This window comes from Pseudozyma hubeiensis (assembly GCF_000403515.1).
Source record: "Pseudozyma hubeiensis SY62 DNA, scaffold: PHS68, whole genome shotgun sequence".
NCBI classification, from domain to species: domain Eukaryota; kingdom Fungi; phylum Basidiomycota; class Ustilaginomycetes; order Ustilaginales; family Ustilaginaceae; genus Pseudozyma; species Pseudozyma hubeiensis.
Window position 1 is genome coordinate 20,523 of NW_012133850.1, and position 19,382 is coordinate 39,904.

Here is a 19,382-nt window from a genome sequence, read left to right on the forward strand (position 1 = left end):
ATGTTGTCTCATTTCGCCGCCCCTGTGCAATACACATCGCCGCTTGCATCTCACCAATGCCTTTTCGTCACGCAGCCTGTTCGTGCCTCTCGCCACGTGTGCCCATGAAGAAGCATTCCATGAAAAACCCCGTCTTGTAGAAATACAGAAATACAAAATTGAGAGTCACAATGTGTGACTTTGTCTCAGGAGTCAACGTCCATCGGTGTATCCGAAGCACCTGAAGCGCCTGTGCTGATCCGACGAGCCGCGACGACGTCGGCCATGGCGACGTCCTTGTCGACACCTGTTGCAAGATCAATGTCATGCTTGCCGTTCCTAGTGGGACCGTCAAGCGCATGACTAGTGTCTGCCGATGCGTCTGCGGTGGAAACGCGTCGGCTGGGCGTCATTGGACTTGATTGCCGATAGTCTGGCGAAGCGGTCCCCGCCGACAAGGGCGAATGTGGTCCCGGCTGCCCAGCCTTAGCGCCCTTGGCTCGTTGAGCAGCCAGCTTGACCAGACTTCCCTTGTAAGGAATCTGGCCCGCTGCCATCTCGGGCGCTCTACGTGCTCGACCAGAAGTGCGCCTCTGCTGTGAATCGCTCTGGTCCTGACTCGAACTCGCTTCTTGCGCTGCAATCTTGACCGGAGTGATTTCTTCTTCGATCGCGGTTGCAGGCGCAGCGGGCACGGCGGATAAGGCGGGCACATCGCCTGCTGATGGCGACATGCCAGGCGTGCCTCCGTTTGTCGCTATACCCACCCCAGGCGCTTGTGGAAGAACGACGGGCGGCGTCTCAGGGGCCTCACTCTGCGTCACAGTGTTCGACACTGCCATCGGAACGGCCTCCGTCTTAATTGATGCGATCGGCTGGCCTAGAGTGGCTGGTTCAGTTGCGGCACTTGACTGGGTTGAGACCTGGTCGCGGTCCGCAGCCGGTTGGCGAAGACTTGGCTCAAGCGGAGATGCGTCCAGACGGTTAATGGGCGGCTTGGGCAGGCCAGAAGACGCGACTGCCTCCTGTCCGATCCGAAGTGGGCCCTCTGTGCGAGGCAGCTGCATTTTGATGTCGTCCTCGGATCGCGGCGGGGGCAGGCTTACAGGACTGCCGTTGAGACTGGGAGGTCGACCAAGCGGGCTTCCATTCGGGCCCATCGGGCGGCTCATCGAGGACTTCCCGCTGCCCCAGCGGAGGTTCTTGCGCATGGGCTGGCCAGGTGCGCCACGTGGAGGCCCGGCGAGTGGTGAATTGGAACGAGCCGCTGCTGCTGCGAGGTCGGGACGAATCATGCCGGGAGGCCGGAACAGTTGCGCGGAAGGCAAGAGCGGTCCTTTGGAGTCTACGGCGCCTGTAGCCTCGGCACCTTCCTTTGACTGCAGCACCTTGCTGATCGCTGAAAACATGTAAGGCCTTACTGGCGGCTCGCCGCCTTCACGATCTTCGTCATCACTGCTTTCCCGACTCGTCTCCATGGACCCGTCGTCCGACGCAGCCACAGATCGAGATCGTGCGCTTCGTTCTCTGCCACTGTGTTCGTCGTCTCCATTGCTGATGCGGGATCTGGACGTGCCGCGTGGCTTCTTGACTTCGGGCGTCCGGCTTCTACTCGACTCGGAGACGTTCCTCGATCGCTTCGCAGGCACTGCCGGTACGAGCACCATCTGCGGCTCTCTCTGCGCCTGACGTCGATTCCGCGTTCCTCCCACACCAGCTGACCAGAATAGAGCTAGATTAGACTCTGACGTTCGCTCGACACCCGATGTAGCTAGACCGGGCATGCTGCCCGCCGACGTCTTGGGTGGTGGCGCGGACGCCGATGGTGCCGTCTTGGCAAGAGGAGCCGGTGAGGCCACACTGACTGCGGAAGACGGCGTCGATCGATCTGGTGACTGACGGATCTCTGACTGCGCTCGAATCTGCGCGAAGGATGCGTCATTCATGCTGGATGTCTTGCGATGCTTGGACGCTGCTACGACAGGAAGGGGGCGTGCCGCAGGCGGTTGATGCGATGGTGCGTCTTCGACGTCGGATGCGGACTCTGCGACGAGGCGCCGCTTCAATTTCGGGGTGCTGTGCTCGTCAGCGCTGGTCTCGCGGAAGCTGGAGCGACGCTCTGCGGGCTTTTGCGTGAGGTCCTGAGAGGACCGTCGCGCAGCCAGCAAGGTCGGACCGGGGTTGATGGGCGCCTTTCTGCGGGCGCGGCGATCGCCTTCCACAGCACCCCAGTATTGAGCCAGGACGTCGGTCTTTGCATTTTTGCCCAGCATCTTGGGACCGGGCGGCCCGGGACTCGAGCTCGACGATGAGCGATCCGTTTGGTCAGGCTGCGATCGGCCAGCAGCAGAAACGGGCCGGGGTCCATGATCGTCATCGTCTTCTTGATCTTCTGTCTTTGCAGCATCACCAAGCTCAGACTCGGGCTCTGGCGTCAGGTCAGAACCATCCGAATCCAGGTCGTAGGTGGCTTCAGATGTTGCCGAGCCTCGGATGGGTGGTGTTGCGAGAGCTCGGGCGACCAAAGCTTCATCCTTACGCTCTTGCTTGCCACTCTTTCCTTCGACACCCTTCGCCGGGCGATCGGAAAGTTTAGCAGATCCTGCAGATGTCGATGTGCTCGGATTTGCGACCTTGGTGGACTTGCCTGTCGGCGTCGCGACGGTGGATGTCGCCAGCGAACTGGTGCTATCGCCAGGTGTGGCACTGCCTCCGGCGGGTTTGCTTAGCCGCGCTTTCTTTTGCGCCTTGGGAGTGACGCTAGCCTTGGCATCGGTGGGTGTGACCGAACGCTCTTTACCGTTGCGTGCGGGTGAGGCAATGCTTGCGATATGTTCTGAGATCATCTCGGAACTTGTCCTGCGCTTGACCCCAGCTTTGCGTTGCAAAGCGCCCTCGGTCGGAACACGACCTGGCCAGTCTGCTTTAAAGATCTTGTAGTGACGCTCGCAGCGTGGGCATTCGTCCGGCGTCCACCACTTCTCTGGGGCCCAAAAGGTAGCTCCGCACGTGAGACATCGGCACATGGGCCCGGCTCCTTCGGCCCAGGGATCTGAACGGTCGTCTGATGGACCGTGCTCGGCGAGCTTGAGGTCCGCGAGGAAATCGCGCTTCGACTTTTTGTCCTTGGGAGCTTCTTCACCCGGCAACGTTGTCAGGGATGGTGTCAAGGAAGGTGTTGGAGAGGGGGATGGAAGCGCCGATGAAGAGGTTCCTGTTGGACGGCTAGCACGCCGTGATTGGCGGCGACCGTTCGTCTCATTCGGTGTGCCGGTTGCTGAGGCCTCCTCCAGCTTGACCTCAACGGCCTCGGAGTGCTCGGTGGGCTCGACTGGTGGTGGCACGGATGGATCTGAGAATGCGCCGGTTCCTCGAGACTCGCACGTGGCGCACATGCATTCGGAATTGCCCCATTCGAAGTAGTTCTCACCGTAGAAGGTGGTGATCTCCTCGTTGCGATGGATTGGTCGGATCACCTTGAAGACCATTGTGGCGCCCATGCGGTAGAATTCTGTGTTTGGGTTGCAGTCGTGATTGACGAACCTTGCTGGACCCAGCAAGAGCTGGCTGCACCCCTTTCTGGCGGATCTGATGACGGAGAAGTCGCGTCCGGGGCCGAGGACGCCTTTGTATTCGGCATCTTTGCGTTTCTCGCGCGAGGAGCTGGCTTCCTCGCGTAGCGCGTCATCTTCGCTCTTTGTGAGATCTTTCAACCCGCCCTTGCAGAAGTTGATGAGCTCGCCGGGCTTGAAAGTCCGCATGGCAAGCACGCTGAGGTCGGCCTTCTCCGACGCGGCGGGTGCAGCACCGATGCTGGTGGCAGCGCGATCCAGTGACGACCTGCCTTTGGCGCGAACCTTGCCTCTGTCCTCAGCAACGTCTTTGCCAGGTGACGAGGGTGCATCCTCGAGCTTGACCGCAGACGTAGACGCCTCTGCATCCGCACCAGGCGCCCTGCCGGCCTTCTGCATCATCACACGCTTGTAGCGTGTGGTAAGAGCGAATTCGACGCCACTTTCAGGAAGGTAGCTCTCGAGGTAGCGTCGCGCATGCGAGTGGAAGCTTGAGATCTGGCGTTGCGTTTTGTTGGTGAGATATTTCTGGATGATGCCAAGTTTGCCGAGGTCCTCGATGGCGGCGGTGATGTCCTTCTCGATCACGACACGCTTCCTGACGATGACACTGACGGCGTTGCGATCAAAGCGGTGACCTCTGTAATTCGGGTTCATCTTGTGTGTCGAGATGGCGGGCTCAAACTCGAGGTTATCGAGCAGGATATCCGAAAGGATGTCGTCATCTGCGGAGAGGTCCTCCATGATTGCAAGCGCAGCGGCAGCCAAGCGGCGCCGGGCTGTCGCGCGTGCTGTACGTGTTTGTTGGCGCTATCGCTTCAGTCGAGGCAGCCTAGATAGTCTGACGAGACGATGCAGTGGAAAGGGTGATCGGGAAGAGGCGGCCGAGCGAGACGATGGCGAGGCATGGAGAGCGTGGCGCGACTGCTCGGTGTGAACTGCGACGAAGCAGGATGCGAGTCCGAAGCCTCGTAAAGATCGGATCGATGTCGAGCGACACGGATAGCAGTAGCTGCGCGCGTAAAGAAGCGCCGACTCGAGTGCTCCTGGATGATCGCCGCTGCGTTTCGCGACGAAACTTAATTTCGGAGCATCCGACCTTGACTGCGTCAATCCTTCAGTCAATCTACAGCTACTGTGCGTCAGGCTTCGGGACAACGGAGGTCGAGTAACGAGACCAGGGCTTGACGGAGTCAAAGGAAAGGTGCGGTGACCCGGTGCGCTCTGCCCTTCGCCGGTGATCGAGGGACCAGAGTGGGCAAGTCCGACCAAAAGCGATTGCCGGTGCCGAAGGCAGCTATTTTCGATGGTGTCAGGGTGTAGGAAATGCCTCAAGGGATGTGTCCACCGCGATCAGAACCCCGAAGTATGCGTCGACAATCTTGGTAGCGCGGGCGGCCACGGTGGGGCGGGGCCTTGGAAGGATGCAAAGGGAGCTGTTGGAAGCCTCATTCGAGTGTGTAAATGAGCTTATAAAGGAAAGGCGGACGTGGGCCTGGAGTGGAGATTGGGACCGGAAACTGGAATATCGCACTCTGGGATTGCAACTGGAACTGGAACTGGAATTGGAACTGAGGAGTGGGGAGTGCGGCGGAGGCGCAACGGACGAATGAGACGAGAGAAGCAGACCTGCCGCGCTAAGCTGGCTCGCTGCAGCCGCTCGAAGCAATGCGAGGCAGCAGAGCACGACTGAATACTGGGATCTGGGTGAAACCTAAGCTGCAGCAGGGCGGAGTTGAGTCGATGTTGGGCTCGGGTCATGGTGACAGAGAGTGGCTCCACTCTCAGGAGGAGGAGCAGGGAAATTGCAAGGAAATTCCGAATTCAGGCAGGGCTCCTTGACACGAGATGCGGATCGATTCTGGGAGCATCGGACGATGGCAGCCCGTCCAACTAACTGGTCCAGCAGGCAAGGCTGGCTCCCCGACCTTCCTGTTCGAAGAGACCGGTGGACTGGTTAAGCACAAGACACCGATCGAAGCCGACACACGACTAACAAACGCCCCTCTGACATCAATCGTACCACGTTGCAAGCACCTCATCGGAGCTCAGGTCACAGGCTGCGCTGTTCTGGGGCAGCCATCGCGTTCGCCTTTCATTCGAGGCACACCAGACATAAATGAAGCGTCGACTCAGTCGGACCAGGCGTCTCGAAATGAGTTGGCAGGTCAAAGCGGGCTCTCCGACGCGTGTAAGCGATGCGAGCTATGCATGTGTGCGTCACGTTTTTGGAGCTGGCGAGGGAAGATCTCGAAGCGTTTGGCCCTGACTAGTCCCGTAGCTTCATCCCTCTTCGTTTCGACCTCTTCATCGACGAAGGATTGGGATGCTCGGGATGACCAAGCCAACGGAAAATCGGAAAATATCGTCGCACCAAACTCGATCAATGAATGACGAGAACAGGTCGTGAATTACAGTGTTCACGGAATGCGCAGGTGAGCGCCAAGAGAGCAGTGGTCCGTGCTAGGATAAGTGACAAGACCCTGAATCCGACTCAGCAAAGTGAGGACGCAGGTTCAATCCAAAAAGGAGAATTGAAGCCGGCGAAAATGAGGTCTAGAAAATGATCGCCGAAAAGGATCGACTGCCCTTGCACTGTCTTGGCCCTTTGTTCGCCGTCGAAGTACGATAAGATCATGCTTCGGCGGGACCGAGCTGTGGAGGCAGCCAGTCTGTGAACACAGAGCGACTACTGCTGAGCGGAAGGCTCCCGGAGTTCAAGACCATCCTTGTGCTCGCTGTGTGGGGAAAAAAGGGGGCCAAGCCAATCTGGCTTCGACTACTCGACCGTTGCTCTGAGATTCAACCGGATTTTCGACCTTTCCAACACTCCACAACGACAACCTAGCGATCTGAGTCCAGATTCTCAGCAAGGGTCCTGTTCGCCTTGGCTTGTACAGCACTGCGGTTAACGCTACATCAAGCACTCTACTCGCTCGACTTTGATACGAGAAATCTCCGCTTCTCTCTGCCGCCGTCACGGATCTTGCCTACCGAATCAACAACCGTCCTAGCTTTTCCCTCGACCGTCCTGCCATACAACGCCAGAGTAGCCATCCCGATCCTCGAGACCAGCGTCCCTCTCCACGTCTGCGTCCCCTCAAGTGTTGCTTCGCCCTGTCATTTTTGCCGGATCGTTGCCAAGGAACTCTCGTGGAGGTACCACCAAACTCGTCCGATCGTGTTCGGAACATGCCGCTGGACAAGAGATTGACTGCCATCCTTCCCCATCTGCATATCCGGCTGATAATACCAGCTCGCCTGGGATCGCTCCCCGCATGAACGGACTTGTCCTCCCTATCGGCTCCAAGCAGCCTTTGAGGGGCGATGCCTCTCACCATGCTGCACCGCTGTCGCCCGTCAAGCTCGATAGTTCCGGGCTTGCGAGCCTTGTCAAGACCGAGGGATCTTCGCCAACACAGCGTGCCTTCGGCGGTGCCGCAAACGTTTCGCGCGCGTCTCTGACATCGCCGACTTCGAGTTCGAGCGTATCGAGCGTCGGCAGCAGCGGACCTAATGCCCTTCGCAGCGCCTTGTCCACTTCAAGCAACACAAGCGCAGCTGCGCTCGCCTTCATCCCGAGGACGTCACGCAACTCCGCCGCAGTGCAGAAACCGATACACCTCTGTTCCGAATTTGAGCTCGAGCAGCGACTGGATCGCAACGAGCGCATCCTCTCGACCCTGGAAGCTACGCAGAGTCCCACCAAGGACAGGCTTCGCCTCGAGACGGAGGCCATACGCGATGTGATTCTCTCGCTTCGTGCCATGAGAGACGTCAACGATGGCATCTCATCGGTCGATCTCAAAGACCCCACCAAAGAAGCCGAACTCGAGTCTGCTCTGCTCGGCTTGTCGGTCAAAGATGCAGCCCACTTGGGCACCAGCCCACCTTCGGATGCCTTCGGCTGGTCACGCGATACGGTTGCCGTGAAAAAGAAGCTGGCACAGTCATCTGGTGCTTATCATCCCGGACGCAAAGTCCAAGCAATGGGGTACGAGCAGTCTCTGGCCATCCAGTCGGCTGCTCTGCTGGCCGAGCGCGAACGCGAACGCCTCAAGAGCACACCAGCGCCGCGCGAGAGGCCGTCGCTAGGTGTGCCGAGCGGTGCTGCGCACAGACTCGGCCGCAAGTCGATCTCGTCGTGCTCTGGCTCGATGCGCAAGAACTCTTCCTCTCACTCTATCTCGCCGCCGAAGGCCACACGTGCAGGCGGGCCCTTGGCGCGCAACCTGGATCGAGGGCCCCAACATGACGCAGCTTTGGAAGGTGGCGAAAGCGATCAGGACGATGCTGGTCTGTACGACATGCCGGACGACGAAGAGGATGATGAGGACGCCCACCCCGGCCCGCGCCACGAGGACGACGGCTTCAGCTTTGGTCAGCTTGACCAAGAGGATCCGTAGTCTAAGCCCTTCACCATCTCCAACGAGCCTTTTCCCTCGAGACATCCATCAGCTCGCTTACGTTTTTCATTGCACACCTGTCGTCGCCACTCGTCCATACTTGCATCTTGCACAGCAGTTCCGCATCTTCGTCAACATCCGTTCATACTCATGCCTGTAATGTATCCTCACGTGTATCAGAAGCTTCTCGTACATCTCACAAATTGCATCCGTCTCACTGTGATGAAACGGCAATTGCTGTTTTGCGTTGTGTCGTGCCAGGGATGATGCTGAATGGTGACGGTGGTTGAACATTGATCTAAGGTGCTAAAGATTGATGACAAGGTCGGATTACATAAGACAGGATTTAGTAGGGGCGAGCGGCAGCTTGGCAAGCCTTGAGCTGCTCGAGGTAGTACGAGCAAGAGTTCATATCGTTTGCTATGTGAGAGGAAGACGAACGCAAGGATGGAGAGTCAGTCTTCTGCTTTCCAATCAGCTTTCAAAGACTATATCAGATTCTGGCACTTACTGCTCTCGAGACACTTGATGAAGTCCTTGCTCTGCTGTTCGCAGTTGGCACCCATAGTTTGCTGCTGACCGGGGTAGGCACCCTGGTTGTAGGCCTGAGGAGGCTGCTCGACCTGCTCGGCGGGTGCAGAGCTGCTACCACCGAAGAGCATGTTGGACAGACCGTGACCCACGGTGGATCCAACGGCAACACCGGCAGCGGTGGAAGCCATCTGTCCGAACAGACCAGGGCCGCGAGACTGCTGCTGTGCCGCCATGGGCTGCTGCTGCTGGTAGGCTTGAGGAGGCTGCTGGTGTTGCTGCCTTTGCTGTTGGTGTGGAGCAGCCATGGTGTGTGCGCCACGCGAACCGGCAGGGGCAGATCGCGAGGATCCAGATGATCGACTTGAACGAGGCATGATGAAAGAGACTTGTGTGTCTGTAGTTGGAACGTGGAGACGCTGTGGTGGCGGAGAAGAACGGAGGTGATGTACAGAGTGTCAACAGCTTGTTCTCGGTCTTGGGCACGGAGGCTTCTGGCAAAGCCGGGTCAAAACGTGCCGCTGCCCCAATCGGACTGAGCCCAATTTGTGTGGCACAAAGCTAGACGAGGCTGAGAAGGACCCTTCCTTAGTCAAGTCGAGTCGAAAATCAGAAATCGAGTCTCCCGATCCAGCCGATTCCCGGTGTGGAGTCTCTTCGTGGCAGGCGCGCTTCGATCACGCCGCGAATTACGGCTGCTGCAGCGCTGCGTTGTGTTGCTCCACTTGCGCGTCTCGCTCACGGCTTTGGCCACCTCGTTGCTGCTGTTAACTATCACCAACCACCAGCATCTCCAACACTCTCGCACCCGCTCTGGACCTGTACCAGCTCCTTTCAATTCGGGCGCATTCCCCACATCGTCAGAAGTCGTCGCATCAGCAGCCACATTCTGGCTTTTCGGAGCACACATCGAGGTTTCTTGGTGACCGGCTCACGCCCTTAAGTACACATCGACTTCGTATCACAGTGGCCCATCTTTCGCAGGCGCACCGCTATCAAATATGGAGGAGCTCGGCATCTCATCTTTGAAGCGCACAGAGCCTACGCTTGAGGATGCAGCCGCTGAAAAGGCGGCCATCCGACAGGAGATGGCGGCGGAGGAGGACACATATCTTCGTTTCAAGAAGCTGCAGCAGCACCTCGAGTTCCTCAACACCATGGAAGAGTACGTCAAGGACGAGCAGAGAAACTTGAAACGCGAGCTCGTACGAGCGCAAGAGGAGGTCAAGCGTATCCAGTCGGTACCTCTCGTCATCGGCCAGTTCCTCGAACCTATCGATCAGCACACGGGCATCGTCGGTTCCACCACGGGCTCCAACTACGTAGTACGCATCCTGTCCACAATCGACCGCGAGCTGCTCAAGGCAAGCTCGAGTGTAGCATTGCACCGCCACTCGAATGCATTGGTCGACGTGCTGCCGCCAGAGGCCGACTCATCCATCGCCATGCTCGGGCAGGACGAGAAGCCAACAGAGACGTATCAGGATATCGGAGGTATGGACATTCAGAAGCAGGAGATCCGGGAAGCTGTCGAGCTCCCACTGGTGCAGTTCGACCTGTATCGCCAGATCGGCATCGACCCACCGCGCGGTGTGTTGCTCTACGGTCCACCAGGAACGGGAAAGACGATGCTGGTCAAGGCGGTGGCCAACGCAACCACCGCCAGCTTCATCCGTGTCGTAGGCTCCGAATTCGTGCAAAAGTATCTCGGCGAAGGACCAAGGATGGTGCGTGACGTCTTCCGACTGGCGCGCGAGAACGCGCCTTCCATCATCTTCATCGACGAGATCGACGCCATTGCCACCAAGCGTTTCGACGCGCAGACGGGTGCCGATCGAGAAGTGCAGCGTATCTTGCTCGAACTGCTCAACCAGATGGATGGGTTCGACCAGGGCAGCAACGTCAAGGTCATCATGGCAACCAACCGAGCCGACACGCTCGATCCGGCGTTGCTGCGTCCCGGTCGTTTGGACCGAAAGATTGAGTTCCCCACACCGTCACGTCGAGAGAAGCGACTGATCTTCCAGACCATCTGCGGCAAGATGAATCTCAGTCCAGAAGTAGATTTGGAGGACTATGTCGGACGACCCGATAAGCTTTCCAGCGCCGAGATTGCCAGCATCTGCCAGGCGGCTGGTCTGCAGGCGGTGCGCAAGAACCGTTACGTGATCATGCCGGAGGACTTTGAGGAGGCGTGGAAGCAGATTGTCAAGAAGCCGGACGACTCGAAGATGGAGTTCTACCAGTAATTGCGTGTTGTGTTGCGCAATTCATTCTTCTCATTCATGGTCTTGCACGCCGGTGCGAGTGAAATCAGGGCCTGTGATTTGACGGTATCATATGGGCTCGTTACGATGCGATGTAGCTCGCGCAAGCAATGACTTCCGAATCAGGTGAACTCAATCTGACCTGTCTCAGAACAGTATTCACTGAGCCTGACATCGACACACGTTGCTTGACTGCCAGTTGTTTCGAGACCAAGAGCTGGTCAGAGACATGTGATTGGCTCAAGAAGAACGCGTCGAGAGAGGGCCGTCGAGATTTTTCTCCTTCCGAAAAAAGCATTCATTGTGCACATCTTCTCCTTTCCCCCTCACCATCTTCATAGACAAGAGTGAATCTCGAAACAAAGCAGCCGAACTTGTCGCAACAGCTCGAAGTTGATGCTGACCAACTCGCATGCCTTGGCAGACCTCTCTCGCCAGTCTCCTTGAATCGACTCCTGCCGTGTCTTGCTCAGCGTACTTTGATCCCATCAGCAACGCATCTCACCCTCCTCTCGACTCGCTCCAACCGCCACTCTGGCCTCGCACTGCAACAGCACTTCTGCGTCCCTTCATCCTGCATCTTCGACTTGATCCCTAGCTCTCCCTCCCCCTCCAGCCGCACGCACCTTATAAATTTACCGTCTTTGGCGTCATGATAGGCCAGACGGTTTACGGAAAGGTGCAAGACCAATACTCTTTTGCCGACCCCTCATCCGCTTCGTGTGGACGAGGAAGTGCAGGAGTGAATCCCATGCTTACTCACGGCGTAGGCCGTTTTTCGGTGGCCTTCACTGTCCAAGCACCGAGTATCACTTTCACTTTCACTCTGGGTACATGCCTTTTCGCGTTTCTGAAGTGTGGCTGAGTTTGCAAAGAAGAGGCCCGAAGAGGGTGTGCAATGGATATCTTGTACAAGTGTACGACCTAGTCTAAATCGCATGATCGTCTGTGAGAGGGGTGTTGAGGAGCATTGGGTTGTGAGGTGCGAAAGGAAGAAGTGAAATAGCCCGGTGCGGGATCGGGCCCGATGCTATCTCATGGCGAGTCATTTGAGAAAGCGTTTATCCGCACCCTGAGAAGAACTCAGCCTGCACGTCTTGCATGAAGGCGCGGGCAACTCTTGGCGGCAGCATTCAACCTCGAATGTGGCCTTTGAAAAGCATCGTTCCCTACCTCGACCTTTCCATCCCACCCTCGACAAGATCCAACAACGATGCCGGGATACACACTAGCCGTGATCGGGTGCGGCACCATGGGAGTAGCCATCCTGTCTGGCGTGCTCGACTCTCAACGATCTCAACAAGCCATCGCCTCCTCGATGGCATCCTCCGTCTCCTCCCTGCAGGACTCCTCCATGGGGGACGATCTCACCGAACTTCCCACACGATACATCGCCACCGTCAACCGAATCGAGTCCGTGCGTCGACTGAAGAAAACCTTTTCCGCATATCCCGATATCGAGATCCACTCTGGCCAAAACGTGCACGCCGCACAGTCGGCCGACGTCATCTTGCTCGGTTGCAAACCTCAGATGGTGCAAGACATCATCGCCGAACCTGGTATGAAGGAAGCGCTTTCCGGCAAACTCGTCATTTCCATCTGTGCAGGTCTACGCATCTCCCAGATGCTGGAATGGGTGACTCCTTCGACGAAAGTCGTCCGAGCAATGCCAAACACCCCCTGCAAAATTCGCGAAGGAATGACCATCCTCACCCCCCTCCCTTCCACCCTCCCTAACTCCGAGCTAGATCGTAACATCCTCCTCAGCATTTTCTCCGCCGTCGGCCGGTGCAGATTCTTGGACGAAAAACACTTTGACGCCTGCACCGCCCTAGCCGGCTCCGGCCCCGCTTTCGCCTGCGTCTTCCTCGAAGCCATGGCCGACGGCGGTGTAATGATGGGCCTCCCCAGACAGGAAGCCCTCGAGTTGGCAGCTCAAACAATGCAAGGTGCTGCGAGAATGGTCATGCAGTCCGGAATGCACCCCGCCGCTATCAAGGACTCCGTCACCACTCCAGGTGGCTGCACCATCGCAGGCTTGTTGAATTTGGAAGATGGCAAGGTTAGGAGCACTGTTGCAAGGACGATCCAGGCTGCTGCTGAACACGCGAGTGGTCTGGGTCAGAACAAGAAGTGAAGCAGGAACTCACGCACTCAGCAAGGTGGTAACTCACAGACAGACAGTTCAATACAGGATCAGTTTGCAAACAGCGTCTAAAAGATTTGCTCCGGAACATCGTGAACCCGTCGTGACTGTGTTCCGCTACCTCAAGCCTTGCACAGCAACCCATCTTCATCCAACACGGCCAGCTGCGCACCCAAACACCAACCCAACTCCGTGCCTCCCAGCTTCTTGGCGATGCTCACCTCCCTCTCCCCACCCAACTCGTACCCCAGGCTGAGCAGTCCATGCATGAAGCTGAGATCCAGACACGTCTCGGGCCTGTCCTCCAGCTCGGCGATCGCTTTGGCGTCGAAGCCTTGTGTGTCGCTCTTCGTGTAAGCGCATGCACGCTGCGCCACCGCTTCCAGGTCCTTGATCTTGAATTTGGGTCCGAGGCCGAGCGGCTCGAGTCGATCGTAGAAGTAAGACAGGGCCATGATCGGGGCCGTTCTGAACGTCTCCATCAGCGAAGGCTGGTAGACGCCGCCGAATGAGCACGGACGCGAAGTGCATACAGCATCCTTGTCCATCATGACTTCAACCAGCCGTCGACACGCGTGGAAGCCGCCATCGGTGCCGATCATCGTCACGTTGGCGTGCGTCTTTTGACCCGGTTGCGAAATGAGCACCGCCTTGGTGCGACCGTTCGTGAAGCAGGGCGAAGGGATGCGTGTGGTTTCCGGTCGTAGCGTGGACCATTCGAGGGAGCCTTGCGCTCCGTCGTGCGCCGAGCCGGTGAGCACGGCGTTCGGATGCGCAAGGCTGTACGTGAAGGCGGCGAGCGAGTTGATCGACATTCGCGCCTGCATCAGTCCATATCCCAGGTAGGAGTTCTGATAGAGCGTGTAGGGTTTGGTGCCAAACGCGTTGAGCTGGTAGACGTGCTCGCCTGGTTGCATGCCTTGCAGCGCCGAGGGGAAGGTCGGTTGGAATACGATCTGAGTGGAGCCACCACCAAGATCCATCACCGCAGCCGTCTCGAGCTTGTCAGCCGACGAGGAGCCAATTCGGTTCAGCAGATAGTTGACGGTGATCCATGCAAAGACCCCTTCGTCCTTGCCGTCCATGATTTCGACACCTTTGGTGCTTTTCGACCCGTCGGCGTTCTTGCCGTCTGCGATGGGGAAAGGGAATTCGAGTTCGAGCATGTGTCGCACCGCCTTGATCACGTCCTCCGCCTGCTTGCCGGGCAGCAGACGCAGACCAGCAGTGGCCTTGACTGCAACCGGCGTGCACTTTCGCAGTGCGTGCGGCACGCGCTTCAGCGCTGAGGAGAGCAACGGCCTCAGCGAATCGGCAGCAGCAGCTGGATTGGTGCCGTAATTGCTGAGACCACCTTTAAGCATCTCAAAGTACTCGTCTTCTAGCTCCGGGGAGTCCGAACAGTAGTTGAAGCGGTACACGTGTATACGACTGCCGGTACTACCCGCATCGATCATGAGAGCGTACTGCACCAGCGGCCTCGGCTGGCCTTTGTGGTCCACGGGCCGAGGCCCTGTGCCATCGCAGCGGGTCGTCTTGCTGGGATCCGGGTGCAGCGCGGGCTTCTCACGCACGATGTCGGCGCTAGTGCCCGTGACAGGGGCCTTGGCGGGTGTTGTCGATGGCGGAGAAGGGCTGACGGGGAAGCCTACAGCGTGATTGCTGTCTTGATCCGGCTTGGCCTTCCATGGCGCATGCTGCACAGCTTGTCCGACCTGACCAGCCTTGTCGTTGACGTAACCCACCACAGCGTCCCTCGAGTCCCTCCTTCCAAAGAGGACGATCAATGCCACGAAGCCGAAAAGGATAAGGGCGAGTCGCCTTGATCCGAGCGGCATCCTTCTCGTCGACCACGCTCGTGTTGGAACGCCTGCAGCACCGGCCGGTGGATAGCCGGTATGTTCGTCGGCCTCCGAAGCGAGTCCGTTGGGAGCAAGCAGAAGGGCACCGGTCTCGGAGTTGTCGAGATCGACCGAAGAGCGAGTGACGGACTTGGCTCGGTAATGCTTCTTACCCGAAGCGGTCGGAGCGCGGCGGGGGCTGGTATGTGAAGGCGGAAGAGACATGGAAAATGAAACGCTGAGCGCTGTCGGAAGCCGAAGCGCAAAGCAGCTCCGGTTCGGCTCGAAAGGTTCGCCAGCGACCCCACAGGTGCAGCGAAACGCGACGAAAGGCGGATTTGGGGAGCGTGGCTGGATGAAGGACAAGGTCGAGATGATGGTGGGATTGTACAAGGTTCCAAGACCTCGTCGGTGCAACTTCTTCCAGAAACAGACAGTCGGCCAGAAGACAGTCACCTGCAGGACGTTCCGAAAAGAAGCTCAAATCTTTCAGCGGAAATCGAGCGCGTGGCTTTTTGCGCGAGACCGAGCTGTTGGTGTCAGGGTCCTTTGGAAACCGAATTGAAAGTCACAGATGATACCAGCGTCGAGTCCCTGGAAGTGTTGCGGGCCTGGTTGCGATGAAGGTAGGAGGTTACGACGCGGAGAAAAGACAATCCTCGCACCAAGTCATCCTTGTGTGCACCATTGATCCATGTCTACTATACAATGTCGCCTGCAAGACGGTGGTTGGTCTCGGAAGATTCGCTGGATGCAGGTCGTGTCCCGTCGCCGAGCCATCGCGGCAGGCCGAAAGTCCAATGTTAGATCGCCGAACAAGTCACAGCCCCAGCGGGCCTCAAGAATCGATTCCATCACATTCGTTCGCAGCGTCAGTCGAAGATGGCAAGGGACAAATGACGCCGTAGTTGATGCGTCCCGAGTGAGTGTAAGGTGGGATCGCTTCTAGTGAGGAAAATAAAGAGAGAGTGGGTATCGGCAGCATGGCCAGCTGGAACGTGCGTTGGATCTGGATCGTGCTCAGCTTCCTGGACAGTGAAGCGGTAAAAATGCCGGGCTTCTTGAACGGCACAACCGGAAAATTTCGAGCAGCAGGCAGACGCATTTGCTGACTGGACTCCGTGGAGCGGTACGAGGAGGTTATGTGCATCATCTATCAACTTTCAGTCGGCTGTTGCGAAGTCACGCTTGGCTTCCATCAGCGGACATACAACATCACACCATCTACTTCACTGTCGAGGTTTGGCGGGAGTCGCGCCCTCTGGCCCGCCTGTAGAGCACCGGCCGCGCAGGATACATTTCCCCCTCGATCGACACGACCAATATGTCGGCTACTCCGAATTCATCGGGTCATCCGACATCACATCACACGGCCCAGCCAAGTTTGCTCAACCCAGGCATGGCGACCAATCCGACATCGGGACTCACCCGGTCCGAGCCGCTCAGCTCAAGCAACTCGCAAGCGGACCAGCTTCGCGACGCTACCGACGCGGCCGCCGCCAGCTTGACCGAGGACGGAGCAGGTCCGCCGATCAACAAGACCCACGCCAAAGTGCACGATCTCTCGTCGTTGCCGCACAGCCACCCTGCCGATCAATCTCCTGCTTCCCTCAACTCGCCATGCTTCGTTCACTCGTACCTCGACAGGGGCGTAGCGCTCGGAGAGAGTCTCAAGAAGCAACGCCGTCAATTCAGTCGGCAGCGCGCGCACCGCTCCAAACTTGCGCGGGGGAACTCGCAGAGCGACGCTGCTTCTGCCGACAATGATGCGTCACCCCGATTCCAACCGGCAGAACCTGCGGCTGTAGGTGCAGCTGCAGCATCTCCGTCTACATCCAGCTCCGCATCCGCCGGCAGAAAGCAGGGAGCGATAGACTCAGACAATCTCTCCAACTCAGACTCACCCTCGACGCGCGCCAGACGGGGCGCAGACCGCACGTCTGCTCGAGTTCGGATCCGCACCAGCTCGGACGATGACGATGGCGACGACGACGATGATCGGGATGCCGACAACACCGCCGATCAGCCTCTCTCGGATCGAAGCTCATCCTATGGCTCGTCGTACTCCTACTCGACCGACGAAGACGATTCTGACAAGGTGCGCTCGCTTACACGTCAGCTCGCAGAGACAGCGGTGGGTGTGCGAGAGATGAGCAAGCAGCTTGGACGTGCCAGGGTCAAGTCTACCATCCAGTCCGTTATGATCATCACAAAGGCCAGAGACAATCACCTCATCAAGCTGACCCGTGAACTCGCCATCTGGCTCATGACAACACCACGCAACGGCAAGGCCACCGGTCTCATTGTCTACGTTGATTCGCAGCTTCGTCAATCCAAGCGCTTCGATGCCGACGGCATCCGCAGAGACTACCCTCAGCTCTTTGACTCGAGACCGCCCAAGCGAACACCTAGTCTTTCTGCTTCCTTCTCGTCCTCCGCCGCGTCAGTATCCGACAATAACGGCACCTTCAACAGGTCGGACGGCGGCAATCAGCTGCGCTTTTGGAACTCGGACATGTGCTCACGCTCGCCTCACCTGTTCGACTTCGTCGCCACCCTCGGCGGTGACGGCACCGTGCTCTTCTGTTCGTGGCTCTTCCAACGCATCGTGCCTCCCGTCCTCCCATTCGCTCTCGGGTCGCTTGGATTCTTGACCAATTTCGACTTCAAGGCGTACAAAGACGTCATGAAGTCGGCGCTCGACGACGGCATCCGCGTCAACCTGCGCATGCGCTTCACAGCCACCGTCTACCGCGCCACGCTACCATCGTCAAGCTCGGCCGATCGACACCGTCGTCAAGCCATCAAGTCTGGCAAAACTGGCGAGATCATCCTCAATTCGGTCAAAAACTGCGGCTGGGATGCCATTGAGTCGCCTAATCCCGACCAATCGCACCAACGGCGCTCCGATCTGCGTCCTGACGATGAGGTGGTGCTGCCATCGATGGAGAAGAAGTCGAGCAGGAAGGGTCGGGGCGGTAAAAAGTGCCGTGACAAGGAGATCATGTGCTTCAGCACCCGACCCGTAGAGACGTTTGAGGTCTTGAACGATCTCGTCGTCGATCGAGGTCCAAGCCCTTACGTTAGCTTGCTCGAGGTGTTCGGTGATGAGCATCACATGACCACAGCGCAAGCAGACGGTCTTTGCATCTCGACGCCCACCGGCTCCACCGCCTATTCGCTCTCGGCGGGCGGAAGTCTTGTTCACCCTGAGATCCCCGCCATCCTCATCACGCCCATCTGCCCGCACACATTGTCGTTCCGTCCAATGCTGTTGCCAGATAGCATGGAGCTGCGCATCGCTGTGCCGTACAATTCGAGGAGCACAGCGTGGGCTAGTTTCGACGGACGTGGTCGCGTCGAGTTGAAACAGGGCGATCACATCAAAGTGACAGCAAGTCGCTACCCGTTCCCCACAGTGTGCGCAGAGAACCAGTCAACCGATTGGTTCTCAAGCATCTCGCGCACGCTCAAGTGGAACGAAAGGCAGAGGCAAAAGTCGTTTGTCGTGGTGGAGGAAGGTGCCGAAGCCGATTCGAATGAGAAGGGCAAGGACGCCACATCCAAGGCTTCTTCAGGCAAGATGTTCGCTAAGCACAGCCGCGGAGGCGAACAGGACGACAGTGATGACGACGACGATGACGACGACAGCAGTGACGAGGACGGCGATGCCAAGCGGGGTGACGAGGAGGAGGAAGACGCGGAAAAGTTCGACATCGATGATACGAGCACCACAGTGACCCGCAGCAACAGTCCCAACTCGCACGGCGATGGTCATGCTCACGTACGCAGGCGATCGGGCCAAAGCACGCCTCGACACATCAATGGGGGGTCACGACGCAGCAGCGGTCCATCGCTGTTGAGCAGCTCCTTGCCTCGGCTGACTTCGATTACCAACGCCTTCAACTCCAAGTCGAGCGAAGCACAGGCAAGTGGTGACCAGCCATCGACGGCTTCATCTCATTCACGCTCGCTTCTAAGCAGTCCAGACCGTTTCGGTCTCCAGGGACCGCCTCTGCCGCCAAAGGCCATCAGCGAGCGGCACCTGCTCAGCGCCGACTTCCGTCTCGATGGTGGAAGCCAGACGTCGTCATCGACCATCACGTCTCCGAACCGAACTGAAGCTGGCTCCGAACGGTCATCGCAAGCGTCTCGCGCCACCAACAGCGACCGCAGCAGAAGCAAGCAATCAAAGCCGATGACGCCTTCCTCCGCAATGTCTCGGGACAAGACTCCGCAGGGCATCCGCAGTGGGTCGACTGGACAGAGCGAAGGTGGGAGAGGCTCAGAGCAGACGTCAGATCGCTTCGAGCGAACGGCAAACAGCACAGGAGGTACAGCGCTCGTAGTGTACGGCGAAGATGAGAGCGATTCGGATTCGACGACTGGAGCAGGACATTGACGACTTCATACTTACACGTGTCTTTGGACGCTCTTGTTTGCCCATCACGAAAAGATGCCGGCCCCACTCCGCCGGACGAATGCGTTGAGGTGCAACGATGCCCGTTTCTGTGAACAGCCGAACGGCTTGCCTGATACTTACCGGCGGCATAGCGAAGCTAGTGGCGAAGTTCTCAGTTCAAGTAGCTGCAATTGACGAGGCAGGAAGGCGACAGAGGCGGCGCGCGCAGAGGGCTGGC

The 19,382-nt window shown here is 58.1% G+C and overlaps 11 protein-coding genes across 11 annotated transcripts; 6 read left to right on the forward strand and 5 right to left on the reverse strand.

Annotated features, from left to right (window-relative positions):
* Window positions 1-185: 185 nt before the first annotated feature.
* PHSY_006876 (hypothetical protein) lies at window positions 186-4,295 on the reverse strand (the record flags this gene model as incomplete). Its single annotated transcript, XM_012337472.1, has 1 exon — window positions 186-4,295. One exon carries the CDS (start codon window positions 4,293-4,295, stop codon window positions 186-188), a length of 4,110 nt encoding a protein of 1,369 aa, XP_012192862.1.
* A 1,104-nt stretch (window positions 4,296-5,399) lies between these two features.
* Window positions 5,400-5,945, forward strand: PHSY_006877 (hypothetical protein; the record flags this gene model as incomplete). The annotated part of the gene is made up of 1 exon (XM_012337473.1): window positions 5,400-5,945. One exon carries the CDS (start codon window positions 5,400-5,402, stop codon window positions 5,943-5,945), a length of 546 nt encoding a protein of 181 aa, XP_012192863.1.
* Window positions 5,946-6,829: 884 nt separating this feature from the next.
* Window positions 6,830-7,957, forward strand: PHSY_006878 (hypothetical protein; the record flags this gene model as incomplete). The annotated part of the gene is made up of 1 exon (XM_012337474.1): window positions 6,830-7,957. One exon carries the CDS (start codon window positions 6,830-6,832, stop codon window positions 7,955-7,957), a length of 1,128 nt encoding a protein of 375 aa, XP_012192864.1.
* Window positions 7,958-8,445: 488 nt separating this feature from the next.
* Window positions 8,446-8,796, reverse strand: PHSY_006879 (hypothetical protein; the record flags this gene model as incomplete). The annotated part of the gene is made up of 1 exon (XM_012337475.1): window positions 8,446-8,796. One exon carries the CDS (start codon window positions 8,794-8,796, stop codon window positions 8,446-8,448), a length of 351 nt encoding a protein of 116 aa, XP_012192865.1.
* A 284-nt stretch (window positions 8,797-9,080) lies between these two features.
* On the reverse strand, window positions 9,081-9,398 carry PHSY_006880 (hypothetical protein; the record flags this gene model as incomplete). The annotated part of the gene is made up of 1 exon (XM_012337476.1): window positions 9,081-9,398. The coding sequence occupies one exon, from the start codon at window positions 9,396-9,398 to the stop codon at window positions 9,081-9,083; it is 318 nt and encodes a 105-aa protein (XP_012192866.1).
* Window positions 9,399-9,489: 91 nt separating this feature from the next.
* On the forward strand, window positions 9,490-10,737 carry PHSY_006881 (hypothetical protein; the record flags this gene model as incomplete). Its single annotated transcript, XM_012337477.1, has 1 exon — window positions 9,490-10,737. One exon carries the CDS (start codon window positions 9,490-9,492, stop codon window positions 10,735-10,737), a length of 1,248 nt encoding a protein of 415 aa, XP_012192867.1.
* Window positions 10,738-12,007: 1,270 nt separating this feature from the next.
* On the forward strand, window positions 12,008-12,892 carry PHSY_006882 (pyrroline-5-carboxylate reductase; the record flags this gene model as incomplete). Its single annotated transcript, XM_012337478.1, has 1 exon — window positions 12,008-12,892. One exon carries the CDS (start codon window positions 12,008-12,010, stop codon window positions 12,890-12,892), a length of 885 nt encoding a protein of 294 aa, XP_012192868.1.
* Window positions 12,893-13,023: 131 nt separating this feature from the next.
* PHSY_006883 (hypothetical protein) lies at window positions 13,024-14,739 on the reverse strand (the record flags this gene model as incomplete). The annotated part of the gene is made up of 1 exon (XM_012337479.1): window positions 13,024-14,739. The coding sequence occupies one exon, from the start codon at window positions 14,737-14,739 to the stop codon at window positions 13,024-13,026; it is 1,716 nt and encodes a 571-aa protein (XP_012192869.1).
* A 226-nt stretch (window positions 14,740-14,965) lies between these two features.
* PHSY_006884 (hypothetical protein) lies at window positions 14,966-15,307 on the forward strand (the record flags this gene model as incomplete). Its single annotated transcript, XM_012337480.1, has 1 exon — window positions 14,966-15,307. The coding sequence occupies one exon, from the start codon at window positions 14,966-14,968 to the stop codon at window positions 15,305-15,307; it is 342 nt and encodes a 113-aa protein (XP_012192870.1).
* Window positions 15,308-15,580: 273 nt separating this feature from the next.
* On the reverse strand, window positions 15,581-15,892 carry PHSY_006885 (kynurenine/alpha-aminoadipate aminotransferase; the record flags this gene model as incomplete). Its single annotated transcript, XM_012337481.1, has 1 exon — window positions 15,581-15,892. One exon carries the CDS (start codon window positions 15,890-15,892, stop codon window positions 15,581-15,583), a length of 312 nt encoding a protein of 103 aa, XP_012192871.1.
* A 249-nt stretch (window positions 15,893-16,141) lies between these two features.
* Window positions 16,142-19,144, forward strand: PHSY_006886 (ATP-NAD kinase; the record flags this gene model as incomplete). The annotated part of the gene is made up of 1 exon (XM_012337482.1): window positions 16,142-19,144. The coding sequence occupies one exon, from the start codon at window positions 16,142-16,144 to the stop codon at window positions 19,142-19,144; it is 3,003 nt and encodes a 1,000-aa protein (XP_012192872.1).
* Window positions 19,145-19,382: the final 238 nt, after the last annotated feature.